Source organism: Triturus cristatus, chromosome 7 (assembly GCF_964204655.1).
Source record: "Triturus cristatus chromosome 7, aTriCri1.1, whole genome shotgun sequence".
NCBI classification, from domain to species: domain Eukaryota; kingdom Metazoa; phylum Chordata; class Amphibia; order Caudata; family Salamandridae; genus Triturus; species Triturus cristatus.
The window spans coordinates 333,194,830-333,213,779 of NC_140590.1; the positions used below are offsets into that span (position 1 = coordinate 333,194,830).

An 18,950-nucleotide genomic window follows, 5' to 3' on the forward strand; every position below is an offset into this window, starting at 1 on the left:
CCGTCAGGCCAACTCCTCTCAATTTGCAGTCAGAAAAAGAAAGTAAATATCAATCCCTGTGTTAAAAGAGTAAGAAGCATTTTGTCAGAAGCCATAGCCTGACTTTTGACCTCTATCTTTTAGGCATAGTAAAATTGACAAGGTAACTGCAAAACATAAAGACATGTTTATTGCTCTTTCACGACCCACCAGAAATTACTCGCGTCTCCTCAGTTGGTCACGACTCACAGACTGGAAAACGCTGATCATGCTTTTTCAAGACCTCTGTAAAAAGTCTCTTTGCTATCCTTTTTAGGTCGAACCTGGTCAGCGTATGCACTGCTCTGCGAGGCACCCTGCATTCGAGTATGGACTTGAAGCTCCGCCCACTCTTTGACCATATTTTTCATTACCTTGTGTCATTGTCCCTTGTAAATGCTGGCTTCTGATTCATTAATAGGCTTGTTAGCCCCTCCTTAGTACCGCCTTGTCTTCATTTGTAACCTCCCATGAGGGCTGGCCCTTTTACTTCTGTTGTTACACAGTAGGTCTTATTTAGTCAGTAAACACTATTTTCTTTAATGAGTATCTCCTATTGCAGGCCAGACATGCTTTCCTGCAACATTCAGCGCACTATGTGCGCTTTCACTTTCCAAGCAGCCTAGGAGAATGGTGGCCGCTTCTTTGAAGTGAAATGGGTCTTGCATTTACAAGAGTTTGAGCTATTGGCATGGTAAATTACAGTGCCTTTTATTTATGTGTTAATGATCAAAACAGATATATAAAAGGCATTGTCATTTACATTGCCAATATCTTAAACTCTTGAGAATGCGAGACCTATTGCAAATGCTTGTTGCTCTTGTAAATAGAAAAGTTTGATTCTCAAAGAAATAGACAAAAAGCCAGAACTTCTGCAATTGAGAACTTATGACTTAGTTAAGTTCACATGTCTGTTGGCATGTAATCTACACCCAACTTACATGCTGGCTAAATATCTCTGGAAATATTTGCTAGTCACAAAGAAAAGAAGCCTATGCTATGACACAATATCTAATGCACGTATTGCATATGACACACGTGTCATCAGAAAAATATAGATGTTTACTCTTCAATGCTGCTTTTCTCCAGAACAAAATCTATTTTTCCATACATATAAACCGTTCAACATTTAAATTATGAATTTCAAATATATCCATGTACTTACATAAATATTCAGCCACTTTGTACCCACTATATTTGTGTTTCTAAAATAATTCCAAGTGTTATATATCTTCTTCTCAATACAATGAGATGTACAAATATCGTCATAGTCTTTCCACATTTCTGTCAAAGTCATAACTTTAAATCATTCACAAAGCTCTTATTTTATCTGTTGCTTTTGCTTTTATGTTATCTTATGCTATATGTTGTTCTATGTTATGTTATGTTTTTAGGCCGTTCTGACAGTTCCTGAAACAGAGGTTGTCCTATTTAAATTCTTTCGGGCAGGAGTTTCAGTGTTTGGCCCCACTGCAATCAGATGTCGCCTTCTCAGGCATCCTTTTGCATCTGTGCATTGAGCATATGCTTCTGGACTCTATCTATGGACAATTGCTCTCAAGGGCAGAATATATTAACACAACATGCCACTTCCAGGGAGCTCTGGAGTGTTCCTAGCAGCTTCCACTTGTTCTCCAAGCAGTTGTGTGATACTGTGTACATACACAGCACCCACTAGTTGGTATCAGGACCCCCCCCCTTTAATTATCATCCAGATGTAAACAGTGTCTGAGGAGACTGGAAGAAGTCACTGAACAATCTGTTGGGTGAATCCCGCCAGGGTGAATCCAATGGGTGGTAGCACCATGGTCAATGTGACAGAAACATAAGGGCTTGATTCCGGATGACCCTGTGGTTCCAGTGCCGCCAGTGATAGGGCTTATATGCCTCCGCCGAATGATGACATTCCCAGGAGCACCGGAAATTCATTGTGCTTGGATATTTTCTGCCTGGATATTTTGGGCCCTGAAATGTCTGGATCAAACCCTAGGGGGATATGAGAAGAATTTCACACAGGGGAAATACGATCCTCTTTGCAAATGCGCACTATTTTTTCTTCGGTAGGAAACATGTTTTTCCCAATGGAGAAATCCCTTCCTCTGCATCCCAACCAAATCTGGGGATGATGTAGTCCCTTTCCCACCCTGGAAAGGCGTTTACATTGTACAAGAGAAGATATCTGACTGTTTCCAGGCTGCAAAGTGAAGTGTGAGTTTGTGAATGGCCATAAACACAGCTGTTTGTGGGCATTCACCGACTTCCCTTGGTGAATTGCTGGCATGCGTCAGTAAGGGACGTTTGGTCCTAAGCATAAGTTCAGATCAAATTCCTCTCTGCGAATCCGGGCCTGTGTTACTGAAACCTCTCACTGGGACACCATACAAACCCACAGGCACTTCATCCTCCTACAACAGCTGTATAAGGAGTAACCCTAGGAGGTTGGGGCAAAAAAATATACTTATAGAAAATTGTCTCCAGAGAAACCTTTTTATATCATTAGCAATCAAAAATAAACGTCACACAATAAATGTGGGTTATAAATGAATTACTGGCAAGCAGGCTACAAAAGTACAAATACTTTATTCTCATATTCAGTGTACGACCATTCATAAAGTACAACAGAGTAAAGACAATAGGGAGGGAAGAATAGGCGTAGTTAGTGGTAAGTGGCATCCACATTCCAGCTGGATGCAGGTCGTGCTCGCCCAGGATAGAGAAGACATCCAGACGCGGACTGCCTTATGACCCAGTCGCTTGCACTTCCTTTGGCTATTGCGTTTGCTGTTTAGGACGAATTTGATTTTCAACATAAAAAGATTTTGTGCAAACTAACATTAATCTTCGCTGGCAAACTATTGAGAACTTTTTTTCTGTTTTTCCCTAGTTAGCAAACGAATTTGGAAGCCCAGCGTCGTCCCCTTCCAGGTAAGATGGCTGCAGAGAGCCTGACTGGTGTGCCCTGCCTCTCTGATTGCACCAATGTCTCCTGCCCAGTGCCAGCTAAAGCTTGGAAGGGGAGCCTAACATTAGGAGCTATGATTCAGAGAACACTTGCAATACACAGAGCACCAATTCCATTTTGAACATTTTACAGCGTCGTAGAAAAGGAATGGTCCACACTGAACTCTAGTGACACGTTCAATACCTATCCTTATACACAGAGCACACTTTGAACAATCCGTCTTTGTGACCTAAGAGTACTGCAGCAGTGAAATGACTGCTTATGCAACTAGCCTAATGGGGCAGCCGTCAGACATTGAGCATGAGTTAACTGCCCAACCCTAAAGGGGAAGATGCTATAGGCATAGGACCAGTGCACAATCAGCTCACCTAATGTGAGAGTGAGGTTGTAATACACAGGGCAATAGTGTAATGTTCAGCACTTTATGCTTCTGAGGGCAGCTGGGGTGCACAATCCAACACTGTTAGCCTGACATTACGACCATAGTGCCCAAAGTACCAATGTCAGGGTAAGCATTTTAGTCAAATAAAGCATAAAAATACACAGCGGCAACTCCTAGAATAACAATCCCATAGTGATACATATAGCATCAGTGCATACAAGAGGAATTGGATCACACAAGAACATGAGTGCCACACTCAGCATGGCTTACATCTCTGCCCAGTGACAACACACAGATTACTAGTGACACATTCACAACATAGAGTCTAATAGGAAGACAGATATACACAGACTACTGGTTCACTGTTCAACACTCGGATATCGATAGCAGATACAATTCCCAGTGCACCAGTGCTACGCTGAACCCTTCTAGCTTAAATATGCAACCGTATTACATAGAGCACTAGTGTCTTATACAATAGTCCTGGTGTAAAAAGAAAGCAATATTATATGGAGCATTAATCTCATATGTCAACAATCTTGGCCTTAAGGACAGCAGCCTCACTGGAAACAAGAATACACTGAGCGCATCTGCTCTATTCAAATCTAGCGTCATAGGACAGCATAAATTCATAGAGCAAGCAAAGAAGAAGCCAAGCAAGAGGACATCATTTCCCATCATTCATCTGCACTGGAAGTGACATGACTGGATTTACCATCATCCATCTGCACAGGAGAGACATTACTCCCTACCTTCACCCTACTTCAATCAACTCTTCAAGGCGTCCCATTGCCTAGGTTACCTCAGCAAAGGGTGGACACAGACAAAAGCATTGCCTGTTTGGGCCTGTTAGGGCGAGGAAGGACCATGGGCCAGATCCCCTTTGAGATCTGAGACAGCCTCTAAAACATACAAGGTAAGATAAAATCATGGGCATCACCCAACACCCCATATTGCAAATCCCCACAATCTCAGCCACTCACATAGTAATTGCACAACAGATAATCCACACCTCGTACACAGCCACTAACTACCAAACACCCTCAAAATACAGAATACACATTTCCGACCCAGGCTCATTAACATTTGCTTCAGCACTCAGTAGACATCACAGACCACATCACCTATCACAAGCTTGATTCCCTCTTTATCACAGAAACAGGCTTCACCCACATATCCTCGTACAGGCTACGGCACCCATCATGTGGACCACCCACATAAGAAGGGAAGAGGCCTCGTTATCACCCACAGGTCCTCCTGGCCTCATAGGTAAGCATATAACACTCAACCACATGGAGCTACTGACATGCCATTTCCCACTCTCTCCATCTCAGACACCTTCCATCTAATCTATAGGCCTCCCGGGCAGAGCAAGGACTTCATTGATGAATTTTCAGATCTCCTCATTACCTCGTCCAGCCAACATGTCCACACCACCCTCTTGGATTACTTCAACCACAGAGACAAGACCAGCTGCTAAAAAAAAACTGAGACACCTTTATCAACCTCATTGTTACAGTTAATGTGGTACAGCATGTCACACAACAACATTCTCAATGGGCAAATCCTCAACCCTGTCTTCTCAGCATCATCAACAATCTAGTACAAATAACCACCACCCCTGTAATGGACTGACAATTTTGGATATCTATGTCCCTGCTCAGCATTCTACCAACAAACCAAGGTCAACACAAAAGAGAAAACCACACTTTTAGATCCTTCAAAGACTTCTCTGTGATAAAATGCTTAAACATCTCTCTCCCTATCAACTCTACCTTCAGCACCAGTAACCTTCTAAACAGCTTCTAATTTTTTTTTAGAAAACTATGTGAACATCTACGTGCAAGCCAAAGCCTTCAACCACCGATACTCTAAAGATGTTGCTGACAATAAACAATCCATCTGCAGAAAGGAAAGAAAATGGAGGAAAAGCAAAACTCCTGATGACTTCTTGATACTGAAGCCACACTGACCTACAGACAGCTGATCACATCAGCCAAAGTAAAGTACTATATGAAGAGGTGTTGCTCACTGGTTAGAGGCGGCAGACCCGTAAGCAGAGGACGGCCAGGGACTAGGGTTCGATTCCCGATGCGGCAGGGTCGTGGACCAGGGTCAGCGGGCTCGATAATTCTCGCCTCGGTGCCTACTCCAGTCAGGGACCACACTCGGCAACTCTGGGCATTAGCTTGCCTCATCTTCACAACGGCCCCCCCAGACCGCCGGGGATGCTTGGTCGCACCTTAGAGATACCCATTAGGGACCATCTCTCAGGGTGAGCCAGGACGGGTTCCCCAGCGGTCGAAGCGCGGAGATACTCCTCCGGGAGTCGATTCTAGCGCTATATAAACCCACAATTAATTAGTTAATTAATTAAAGTAAAGTACTATATGAACACCATCAATGAGGCCACCAACAGAAGCCGAAATATGTTCAAGACACCGAAGCACTGCTCCAAACCCCTGTCGGACCGACCTATTCCTCTCTTCACAGAAGAGTGCAATGTCGTCATCCTATTTTTCTGTAAATAAAATATAGAAAATTCAATAGCACACAGATAATTGCAAGAGCGCTTAGTGTCTTACATTTACCCCTCCCATAGAACCAGGCAATGGTCTTCGCTCAAAGCCCTATCTCGCTCATATCTCGCTGACATTCTCAACTCCCTCAAAGCCACTTACAAAGGTGATGTTTACCCTCATCTATCAGCAGAACCCTCTCTGGGGTCAGTCTAGTACTCCTACTTACTATTGTTAATGCCTCTCCCACTCAAGGCATCTACCCAGAAGCTCTCAATACTGGTCAGATCCTCCCACTCCTAAAGAAACGTACACTAGATTCCAATGACCTAGGCAACTACTGGCCAATCCCTCCCCAACCCATTTATTGGCAAGAACATTGAAAAATCTATCTATGTCCAAATTCAAGTTCAAGCCAATGCTAAGCATCCCCTGCACGAATACCAACCTGACTTCAGATCACACTGCAGCACGTATACCTTTACCTTACATATCCTAGATGATACCCTCTTGACCACAGATGAAGATAACCCCCTGCCTCCTTATATTGCTGGAATTCTAAGTCATTCATCCCACCCTCACACACACCCTGGAGTTTCAAATGTGATTAGCCAGCAATGTTGTTCACTGGTTCGCCTCTTACTATTCCATCCAACTCCAGCTTGTTCACATGAGTACCTGCAAGTCACAAAAGATCCCTATAATGTGTGGAGACCCCAGGTTTCTAGACTGTCTCTTGTCATCTTCAACCTTTACGTAACATCATCAAGGTTCACTAATATGCCGATGATACACAACTTACTTGAAAGTCTCCTCTGCTTCAGACATCCAATGTTTCTAACACTACAGGCACATCATACAGACCGGGATGTCCAGCGCCTAACTGAAGCTTAATCCAACCAAAACTGAATTCCTATGATTTACGAACAACAGACAAGAAACAGTACAAACCTGGCTCAATTACCTGAATCTTGAGAGCTTAAACCACAACTTTTACCAATGCCAAATCACTTGGATTCATCCTGGGCACCAACCTCACCCTCAAGCAACTCTTTGTCAAAAAAGACAAAGACGGCCTGGTACCGAGTCTCTCTCTTAAAGAAAGTGAAAAACATCCCCACTTATCTTGTAGACAAGGCCACCATTTCTAGTGGTTCTTGGCACATGAGCAGCCAGTACACTATCAGATTGCAGACTAAGAAGTGTAAAAAAGAAAACAAGACAGCAGTCTTTTCCATCTATGCACCTAGAGTCTGTCAACAGCATCCCGTAGACATCAAGAATGGTCCAACACTGCACCAATTTAGGAAGGAGCTGAAGACTCATCTCTTTAAATAACACTACATCACAATGCATTAACTGTCCATCACCCAGCTTCATCTGCTTTTACTCATTGATATTATGCTAGTCTTTGACAATGTACAGTGCTCCGTTGCTTTTTTGCTAGGTTCAGGCTGTAGAAATAGCATATGCACATGCATACATACACAGAGCACTAATACCACTTTCAGAACCCCAAGTTGCTTAGCTTTATAGAATACACATAGATCTACAGAGATGTTTGAGTCTCCTAGCTTGATATAGTGAAATTATTACATGTTGCACTAGCACCATATCAGAAATGCACAGTGTTCATCTGCCATTTTGAAGATTCCTAATCTTAAGGGGGAAAAAGATTACATGGGCACTAGTGTCACTTTGGAGATTCCTAGCAAACCTCACATGACTATACAGGGCAGTACCAACACCTTTAAGAGGTGCACGCAAGACTATGGAAAGTCCTTGTAATCAGATTCAGTCAAAAAATACTACTGCTAAAACCTTATAAGTTAATGGAATTTACTGTCTATCCTCTGTATGAATTGCTTTGTTACTATGAAATGTAAATTATTTAACTGTTTTGTATTATGTGTATGTATATGTTCTTTGATGTGTCGGTACTTTTATGAATTTTAACAAATTCGAATAAAGGTCTTTTGAAACTTGAAACTTGACAGCTGCAATCCAAAGAGCAGCAGTGCCGCTTTCAAGACGCCCAGCTTCAGAGTGTGACAAGAATACACAGGTCATTATTGCCACGTTTAATGAGCCTAGTCTTAATGTATTGCAGGAACACACAGTGAATTAGTGCACCTTCAAGGCTCCAGGCCCCAGGCAGTGACATGAATACACAGAATATTTACACAGGCATTAATACAGCAAGCACACAAAACAACTCACAGTATTCTCCCTCCCTCTTGTCTTTGCAGAAGTAACCCGTTTGCCCACGTTAAGCTGAAAAGGACTGTCACCAATGACCGCTCGGCCCCTCTCATCCAGTGACCCCGGGAGACTGTCTAAACTCCAGCAGCAGCCTTTTTGAGGACCCTTTGGTGATAGTGCAGAGCATTGTCAAGGCCTGCTGCGATTCACCTCTTACCTGATGCATCACAGCGCAGTGCCTAGAAGGACCAGTGAGACTCAAGCATGGACCAGCATATGACAGTGTGTCCAGCCTGCGTGGAGCTAATCTTGAGTATAAATATTCTCAATTTCCTGCTTTGCAAATTTGCACATAGGCGTACCCAACTGTGATGTAGAGGCCGGTGTCATCGTAAAGTGGTAAGGAACCCAGGAGCAGAAACACACTACAAGCACTCTAGGCAGCCAAATCATCTGTGGCAGAAAGATGGACGCGCAGGCAGATGGACAAAATACACTAACAGAGCAGACAAACACGTAGCATACAAGTAAATATGCATTCTTGTTTGTCCTTTGTTTTAATAGATACTATATTTTGCCTGTTTTTTCTTTGCATACTATTACTTTGAGTCCTTTACCTACATTGAGGAATCAAAACTGCAAGTACCTGAATGGAAAGAAGAAAACAGAACTTGATAAGCCACTCTTAACTGATTTGAGAGAACTTGAGCTATCCACAGGAGGGATACATATAGGAAACTCATCGCTAATGGGCTAGTACGTATGAGATCTGAAGGCTCTGCTCCCAGAACAGAATGTATATTTCACCATTAGAACTATCATTAATCAATCTAGTTTCCAGGTTACTAGATCTAAACACAGTGAATAAGACTTGGGTTTCTTCCCATGGCTACTTTGTGGTCTTTATGCACACTTGCTTCCTCAAGACCACCCAGTGTATGTCGGAGGCCATGCAAGGCTTCAAACATTGACTAAGAGCACGCTGTAAATCATGGCAAGAGTGACAATGCACCAGTAGTCTCACAATGAAGCTGGCCTTGGGACAGGCCACTTAGAATGAGGGCGCCTTGCAAAAAAGTTGACACAGCTTCTTGGGAACTGTGTGATAGAGACACCACTGTGTGTTTCTTGGATTACCTTCCTCAATCTATCGTAATCTTATATTATTTTAGGGTCTAGTGAGTTCAATTGTGAATCAAAATCACAATTTCCAGAACAGGCTAGCTGGCTAAGTGAACATCCAGGACTGGTTGGTAGAGCTCTAAAGAAAGTCTATGTCTAATCTAGTTTGGGCTTTGTTTTGCCTTGGTACTTGTGTTTCAGAATTTGTTTTGGGAAAACAAAAAGACTGGTACTAGAATACAAAGAAGAAACTAGGACTTGTGTCATGAACACCTGTTTGCATTTCAACAGCATATCTGTGGTCAAGATGAGAAAGTAAGGAATCCTTTTGCCAACTATTGTCACCCATTGTAACTGGAAAGGTAGAACAAAGTTCTAAAGGTGGCCCCATCAAGTTGTGTGTAGGTCATTCAGCAGTGGTTTTCTTTGCATTCAGGTTCTGTGCATGCAGAACTGATTTATAACAAGGAAGGACTGTTACAGATATCAAAAATTGACAGAAAAACTATTACTGGATTTTCTATTCACAACTGACATGGGATCACTTGAGATCCAGGGGGTTGGTAATGGTGCTGGCTTGAGAGAGGATGCATTGAATTGAAGAAGCACAACAGAACGAGTATTTGGAAGAGGACAGACATGAAAGATGAATATTATGGAAACTAATAAAACAAGCATTGGCATAGCCAATAGGTCTCGCTTTTGGGACCTTATAAGTATTTAGTTTTGCAGCACAATATCCTTGGTTGTTGCATGGCTAAACCTTGTACCTTATAAGTGTTTAGCCATGCAACAGTTGGTGTTGCTGCACAAAAGATATTGTGCTGCATAACTAAATACTTATAAGGTCCCAAAAGCGAGACCTAGTGGCAATGCCAATGCTAGTCCAATGATAGTCCACAAAATGCAGATGTCATATCTGAGGTAAGCTCACGGCCCTTGTTCAGGTTACAGGGTCACAACCGGGATTACCGTCAAACATAGATCTAACCAGTAACATCAAAGACAAAGTAAAGAATAATAAATCATACATCAGTACAGATAATGTAGGCCTCTGATGGCAACCTTCAAATGAAGATGATCGAGGACCCTACCTTCATCGCTCCGAAGGCATGACCAAGCATAACCATGTAGAAAGTCTGCACAATGAAACATTTTTTGAGATCTTAAAGGTTTAACAACAGCCATAGTCTTTTTAGTGGAAAAAAACTGGCAACACATTTTCAAGCATTTTCATTCTTCCATAATTGGCTTAATTGCTCCAAGAAGTGGTCTTTGAATTTAGCTCTGTAGATGATATCCGAAATCTCAGGACGACATGAAGAAGGGACTACAGAGAGGTTTAAGACATATCCATGCTTCATGATGATTGTGAAACGTTCAATTGTTGAAGATGGAACATGAACTTCCAGGGTGCATTATCAAAGACCCATGTTCCTCTAAGTAGGCAGTCATATTAGGGCAGACTGGAGGGCTCCAGAAAATCTTATTGAGTGCAAACAGGCATGACTGTGCAAGGTAAACGCAGAAGCCCCAGAGTGGGCATTAGTGTCAGCTGAGTGAAGTGTATCTTTCCGAATTTGCATGGAAGTGTCAAAGCGGTATTTAACAAACTCCGACAATTAATTGGTCTTCATGTAATCTCAGAGATTAATTCTATCCAACTTCACGATTTTCTACAGGGCATTTAAATTGTGTCTGAGAAGATGGCACTGACAGTGCTTAAGAGCAAACTGTTTCAAGGCAAAAAAAATTATACCTATGGAGTTGAGATGATTGGGCTCCCAGTCTGGATGTGCTATAGGGAAAGCACTTGATTTCAGTTTCAATGAAGATGCTCAAACCATCTGGACAACATGGGCTGTTAAGACTTTTAGGTCAGAAGGTGTGGGCCTTTGATGATGGACAATCTGCCAGTGAACTACTGAGACAAAACAATTTTTTCTCATCCAGTCATCACCTGCCCTAGCAAAGCAAGGTTGAAAAGTTTAGTAGAATTTAGTAAAAATCAGAGAGCTCTGCACCATTGTTGATAAAAAAAAAGCAAAGAAAACAAACACTGGCAAAGCCAATCGGACTCGGCAATCCAAGGGCTATTGGTGTTTTATGTGGTGTGGTAGCAATGTGTTTTAGAGACACCGCATGCGCCGTCTATAGCAGAGACCTAAAAATAAGGTATAGCTCCTTGTTTACTGCTACTTACTAATATATTCCTGCGACAATGCTCGAGGCACTTAATTTTGTTTGCAAAGAGTTCTAATTTTCGCTTCATGTTCACAAGGAAGGACCGAATGAAGGCGCAGAGAGGATCTAAGCACGCCCTCTTAATACACCTGCTGGCTACAGACAGGATATGTGTGGGATGTTTACGGTCAAGCCGTCTGGAGGAAAGATAACGCTAACAGAATTGTGCTGTAGAACATTACAGCATCCGAGTGATTCAGCAAATAGTGATGTGTGAAGGCCCTGGTGGGGAGTGAGGAGAGGGGGTGTGGCTGGGATGACACGCCAAGAAGAGGGGCTGTGGAATTCTACCCATGGCAAAAACACAAAGGGATGGCGTGCAAATGCAACACGTAACCACGTATTACTGCAGCTTCAACATGTGAAAACAATAGGTTTCAGTGTCTCTTTGTGCCAGAGAGCGAGGGAGGCGGGCGGGGGTTGTGGGGGATGAAAGATAGATTAGAGAGAGCAGAAGAGATGAGAGAGAGTAAAAGAGGTGAGAGAGAGTAGAAGAGATATGAGAGAGAGAGTAAAAGAGATGAGAGAGAGAATAAAAGATGAGAGAGGGAGACTAAAAGAGATGAAAGGGAGAGTAAAAGAGGTGAGAGAGAGAGAGAGAGAGAGAGAGAAAAGCATGATGCAGGGATCTCCTGGAACAAATCCTCTGTTTGCCGGTAAATTCACTGTGTAAAATCTACCCCGATCGTTGATTTGGAGGAAGGACATGAATCCACAAGAATATAAAATTGGCAAGCGACATCCATAGACATACCACAAAGATAATCAACATAAGCGTAAAAAACGATTCTGGACTTCAAAACCCATTTTGTGAAGGAAGCGACACAAGTCAAATAGGTAAGAGACCATGGAGGAAACTACATCTCCCAGCAGACACTGGTGGTAGAACGCAATGAGCTGCTGCACAAGTGCCGCTGAGAATGTATGAAAAACGACGATAGGGCATCCAACGAGACCGCATTGAGAACATAGAGTAGATCACACGTATGGAAAGAAAGGAGATGAACAGTCAAAACAAGAAGGCTCTGGGAGAATCAGCAAATGACTCTTGCTGCACCCAAGGTAATTATCTCTGCCCCCTACCCAGCTTATCAGCCGCTGCCGGTTTCTCCCTGCCACGGCCCAGCGCAGCGATGATACCCTGAACTCCTCCTCGGACGTAACCCATGCTAGCTCTTCGACCACGAACTGGCCAGTGAAACCAGAGGTGCCAAGCACTCCCACCTGGTAGGGTCTGCAAGAGTCGTCCGCATCGCCTCCTCGGGTAGCCATGGTGACATGCACGAGAGAGCTTCGAGCGTCTCAGAAATAAGAAGTGAAGACGACTCGGTTCTGAGACTGCGTGCAAGCTCGATGGTCAAGGCAAGTCAATGGGAGCTGTACCAACCAATTGCTTTAGGGGCTCTCCGCGTGATGGCGCGTGCTGCAGAGCGAAGGTTAAAGTCTTTTAGTCACGGACTGTAGAGTGAGTCAGAGAGACAGAGGAGCTGGGTTACGGTACCGAGTGTCAAGGGAGCCGGAGCCTGCACAGGGCTGACATCGGCAGCCATGTTATATGCAGGCAGCAAGCTGGAACAAACACGCGAGAAGAAGAAAACAAGCACAAAAGCGCGCAAGCACAACAGCGCGCAAGCGCGCCTCGCGCGGCAGCAGGGGGAGGGGAGAGAGGAGGAAGCCTGCGCGATTTCCTTGTGGGAGCGAGCAGCAAGGCGCGATAATTGATAACATAGGGCGCTAGCTGCTCGTTCCTGCAAGTGAATCACCAGACGTTCACGCGTTGCCATGGAAAGCAATGCAATGCGTGCACGTTTTTGCTGGGAAAGATGTGCCGATTGCTAAAGGTCTCTTTCCTATGCAGCGCATGCGCGCTGCGTAGGCGAGACCTAAAAAGGACAAGAAACTTAAAAAATAGGTAGAGATGACATCTAACTCACAATGCGCATGTGTAAAGAGTGAGGCAACGTAATAACCAAGGTAAGCTTGCCGCTATTTGAAGTTTTCTTAAGATAGTTAAAGCAGTCTACCGGTGATCTAAGGCTGGATGAGCTATGGATATCTGACCTAGGATGCTTGGGATCATTGGCCATGAATAAGCAAAAGGGAAGGAAAACAAAAATGAAAATTAAAGAATAAACAAAAAAAGTGGCTGAAAGGGAAGTGATAGAGATTGCAGAGGTAAAGCAAGTGAAGCTGGCATAGTGGCTGGAAATTGATGAGAGAGTACAGAGGGAGGGCACGTGAAAGGCAGGCGAAAGAAAGTAAATAAAGAGCTCTCATGTTGTACCATGTAGGGAGTGAATAGGTCACTCAGTCCTTTAATTTTTTTGTGTTCTGGTACATGTAGTCTTGAATTTGTGTATGTTAAAATGAAAAAGTAAAATTACTAAAATACAAAGAATGACACCAGACCTGGATAATTTAATTAAGCCTGACATAGACCAACTTGAAAGAGCTAAAAAGGAAATAAAACAAACAAGAGGACAAACAAACAAGAGAACAATGACAAAGTTGAATACAGAAGGAAAAGAGAGGCTCTATTCTAGAAGTCCACCCAAATCATATTTGCAGCCCTTGTTTTTTCTTTTAGAAAGCATTTTAAACAGCAGACAGGAACCAAGACAACTCCCCGACTGCAATATATTGTTATAAGGGCCAAGGGCATGAAATGTAAGGCCCTAATAGACACAGAATCTGAACAACAAATGCTTAGGTTTAGTTACGGCTTTAAGGTTTGTAGGAGAGCCCTGTAGCCGACTTTTACACCAAAACCTTGTTGCGGCGCACAACAAGGGTACTTTATTTGGACTGTCAGTGTTGCAACTTATCCCCATGTCATCTGGATACCATGAGTCCAGTCATGGATAGTCTAATAAGTTCCTGGCATTTGTAAGCTTGGGTTTCATTCATTGCACACATTGATCTAAGGCACCTGATATTAATGATTAGTAACAAAATAAACCAGGACTGGAGACTTGGCATCTGGGCAGCATGGAGATCAGTGGCAACCTATGGACATGTGGAGTTACAGCCCCAGGTACTGGAGGTCTCTCGGCTCGAATGACATACAAACTCCAAACCACTCAATCCTGGCAGGACACCATGTTTCCATTTGTGAATTTTCTTTTAAGAAATCACCGCATCTTGAAAGTTGTACTCTTTGGGGCCGATTCAGAAAATCATTTATGAGTATGGGAAGTCGTACTTCGGGATTATTCCTTTACTTACTCCCACATGTACTTGTGAATTTGTCCCGAAACATTCAACCTACTATTAGTAACAGTTCAAAGAGGGCACAGTCCTTTCTATTTGTGCTAAGCTTTTATCATTACTCCTTGGTTATTCCCATTTTATTCCCCTTTAGTTTCTTTTGAAGTCAGTTCTCAAAGGCATGTAAAAGTATGTAAAATACATATTACTTTATGTACACTGGATGCCTATGCATATAAGCTCCTTTGATTGCTTCAATTGCCCAAAATGGACTAGTACACCTGCAAATATAAGCCAGGGACTCAAACCATAATGTCCTGTGAGCATGATGACAATGCCACAAAAACACCGGCCTCCGCTAGAAGTTTTTCATCACCTTTCATGTTTACCAATCCCCATAAACATCAAGAAGAAATTTCTCTTTCGATATTACTTTCTTCCTTCAGAGCATGATAGGTATTTGGATGACTGGTAAATTATGAGAAAAGCAGGATTTCATTTTTGAGAGTCTATAATAGCCTGTTTGGATTATACTATTAGCACTTGGTCAAGTGCTAATCAGTGCAACTTTCTTACTTCTGCCCTACAGAACCTGGCTCAGCCTGTCTAAATGCCCTGCTTCTTAGAGTCAGCATTCAAGTCCTACTGGTGTTACCACCAAGCTGCTTTTTTCCACAGACTAACTACCATTTCTATTGTTTCTGGAGAGAAATAGGGCCTTACAAAGCCATTCAGTATATTATATTTCAGGAAACACTTTTTGGTCCAGTTAGCAATATTAACACATTCAATTCTGTAATTAACTCAATTTTGGATTTCTGGTTGGTCATTCCATAATGACCAGTTTCAATTTCATACATTCTACCAACAGTGATAGGGATTCCACAATGGAGTGCAACTCCCTGATGGCACCAGGCCGTTTTAACAGTTCTGTCCTTCGCTTTCAAAAATCTTTGTTTTCATGTGTGTTAGTCCAGTTGGTTAAAAGAAAAGACCTGGCAGTGCAATGCACACAATGCATTGATATGATAAATGTAAACAAACTCAATAAGTGGCTTCCTGTTATCATGGAGTGATGAAGCTACTTTTAATAACGCTGAACTCCGCATGATTAAGGCATTTGAGCGAAAGCGCCTTAAACTCAACTTTCTTTTCACCTTTAATAGATATTATGTGCGGTGGAATCAGAGATCTCAAATTGGTCCATGTCAGATGTGAGTAGTGTTTCCACTCCTGCATGATTTTTTTTTCTTACCAGGCTGGCACCTGATGTTTTGCACATCAAATTATGCAGATATGGAAACAAAAAAAAAAGAAAACAAGCACCGGTGAACTGCTTACATCTAGCATAGGGCTACTTGAGCTCTTGTCACTATTCCATTACAAAACACTGCCTAGTGCTTATAGCTACTGCTACATCCTAGAAGGCATGCACCTCAAATGGTTGCCATTTTCTTGGGTTACTATCCACCATTACTGGGTTTTCAGTCAACAGTTGTCGGTATTCTGGGGCACATATATTTCCCTTACCAGACACGGTGTGCAGAGTTCTATTATATAAAACATCCCAACGAGCTGATGGCAACCACTATGACATGGGGGTAATATTCAACTGTGCTGCTCCTCTGCTCAAACCATGTAAATTTGAGACACCGGAAGGCCGCTCTTTCTCATGGTAACTTTTTCTCTCTTTTAGCTAAAAGATAGGTGAAACAAATTAATAATGTGCTCTGTAGCGCAGAGGTCGCTTCCATCAAAACCACCATTATTCTGTTGGAATTTCAAATATTTACTGGATTTACTGCAGATGAAGGAAAGCAACTTTTTTAAAGGAAATCAGTCATCAGCAGACCCTCAACCAACCATAGAGTAGAACATCTGTTCCCAGGAGGTCTCACCCCATTCTTTGATGTAGAATGTGACCAAATGAATACTAAATACAAACAAATATTTCTGTTTCGTTAAAACTCGCATCCACCTGTACCTTGAATTAATAAAGTCTAATTTAACCTTTCTGTTAAGATGTCACTTTGTTTTTGCTTCATCGTGGGGCCAAGAGATGAGGGCGGTGATGGTTAATGTTGCTGTAATACTCTTCTGTTAGCACTGTTTCTTACTGTTAAGAGAGATTCTCTCTTCTTTGAAACAACCCTCTCTATGTTGTTGTTGAGCCCAGGAAACAACAACATGAATTCCTGGACTGCCCAATTGCCATGCACTGCAACTCCTCTGGTTTAGTATTTTGCGAAAATATTAACAAGGCCTTGCCTCTGGAACAGTCCCTCAAGGGTGCATTGTAAGTCAGAGTGTCCCATAAGACTGGATGGTAAGTGACTGTATATGCATTTGTATCATATCTGGAGTTGGTCATTGTGGGTGAAGAACCATTTAATAGGTTCATTGGACGGTTTGAATATGTAATTTTCAGGTGAGGGACTTCCTGCTCCTCAATTCAAGAAATTCTAAGTCAAGATGTTCTTTGTCTATTTTCTAACAGCAGAATCTGCAATTAAATAATAAGGGGAAAGCTTGAACGTACTTAAGTGGAAAGCAGAAGTACGATCAGACATACCCCATCAGCCTAATTCCTTTCCTTCCTTTGCTACGCTGACACTGCAGGACCTACATAGTGAAAGTGTGGGGTAATATTTGCCGCAAAAAGTGTAAGAAAATTAGCGTGCGCCAATTTCCCTCCCATTGGCGGTTGTTTAGACCGCGGAAGTACGTGTTCCGGCACAAATGGCGTCATTTGGGTTGGGCGTGGGGCCATTGAGTCCATAACACATCCCTGGGCTACGTATCAACGTTTGTGGTCTCGGCGGCCAGATCGGGCGGCGTGGGCCTTTGTCCGACGCCGTTGCTTCTACTGCGATTGCATCACCTGTGCCGGCCTCACCTTCGGAGCGGGGCTCGCCGGTCCCCGACTGACCATCACCCAGGTTGTCGGGGGACACTCAGCCAACCATGACGAGGGACATATGCGTTGTTCTACCTGGCCAGGCTGCGGGTTGTGTATCGCTCTTGTACCCACTTCTTTGAATCCCCGAAGGAGGTGTTCCAGTGGACTGATGAGACTGTGCAGCTGCATCCTCACTCGCCGCCCTTTAGGGATTCTGACTCCTCTTCGAGCAGGGTGGCTTGGAACCTGCCCAAGGTCAAGGGGAGAGGCTCCAGGCGCTCCAGATCCAGACGGCGATCCAAGTCCGGCGATGCCCCATCTCGCACGGGGTCTTCCTCGCATCAGAATGCACCAGATGATTGATTGACATTTGGAACACTTGTCTAAGGACCTCAGGTATATCGTATTGGGCGGAGTAGACTGAAGACTGCCGATATCTCTGCTGGACATTGATGTCCAGAGATTAGGCCAGCAGACAATGGGCTGTAAGTTGGGGATCCATTGGCGGGAGAGGGGTGGGACCTCCTGTTGGGGTCGGCCCGCTCTGCCTGACGCGATAGGTACTTCACTGTTCTTATGGTATAGGGTGTGGGGGGGACTAGTTGGGTTGTTCTGGGGAGTTATCGCTTTGTAATCGAACTGATCTCTCTTCTGTCGAAGCCATGCCGTGCTCCCTTGACCGTGTCCTCTGTATATCTCACGTTCTCGAAGCTCCCCGATGGCAGCCACGTTGGTTAGTTCGTCAAATCCCACCGGGTCTCTGCGGATAATGACCTGGAATGTGAGAGGGGCGCTAGATAAGATCAAACGTGGGGCAATCCTCAAACAAGCTAAGCGCGCCCGCGCCGATATCTTAATGTTGCAAGAGGCACATCTCATGGGGACAAAGGTGCTGTGCTTCCAACGCTTTGGCTACATACATGTGTTCCACTCGGGGTTTGCAAGAGGGTCCCGGCGAGTCACAATCCCGGTACATCGCCGAGTCCCCTATGCACATGTTAAGATGTGGGGAGATTTACAGGGCAGGTACCTTTTTCTACAGGGCACAGTAGGTGGTGAAACTGTGATATTGGGGAGTGTATATGCCCCCCCCGCCGTTATCCTGGTGGCTGATGGAGAAACTTGTGACCCTGTGGGCAGACATACCGGAGGGCCTGACAGTAGTGGGTGGAGATTGGAATGATGTGTTAGATGTGGCCAGGGATCGGTAGTGGCTGGGGGGTCCCCCTGAGGCCCGCCACCTCACCAAGCTCCATTCCCTGGTGATGGGCCTAGACTGGGCTGACCCTTGGCGCAGGATACATGGCACGACTCAAGGCTATTCCAACCTATCGGCGGTTCATGATTCTTTTTCCCACATTGATTGTATCTTTGTCTCCCAGGGGGGACAGTAGG

General features: G+C 43.7%; 1 protein-coding gene across 4 annotated transcripts in view; it reads left to right on the plus strand.

Moving 5' to 3' along the window:
- LOC146809607 (BAR/IMD domain-containing adapter protein 2-like) overlaps positions 1-10,206 on the plus strand; it is a 331,432-nt gene extending 321,226 nt beyond the window's left edge. For 2 of the 4 annotated variants that reach the window (XM_085616451.1, XM_085616453.1), the window contains 2 exons: positions 2,903-2,943; positions 8,131-10,206. In XM_085616451.1, coding sequence (XP_085472577.1) covers positions 2,903-2,943; positions 8,131-8,203 — 114 coding nt within the window. In that variant the 3' untranslated portion in view covers positions 8,204-10,206. The remainder of the gene's footprint in view (positions 1-2,902; positions 2,944-8,130) is intronic. The other 2 variants (XR_014966465.1, XM_085616452.1) reach the window with 2 other exon arrangements.
- Positions 10,207-18,950: the final 8,744 nt, after the last annotated feature.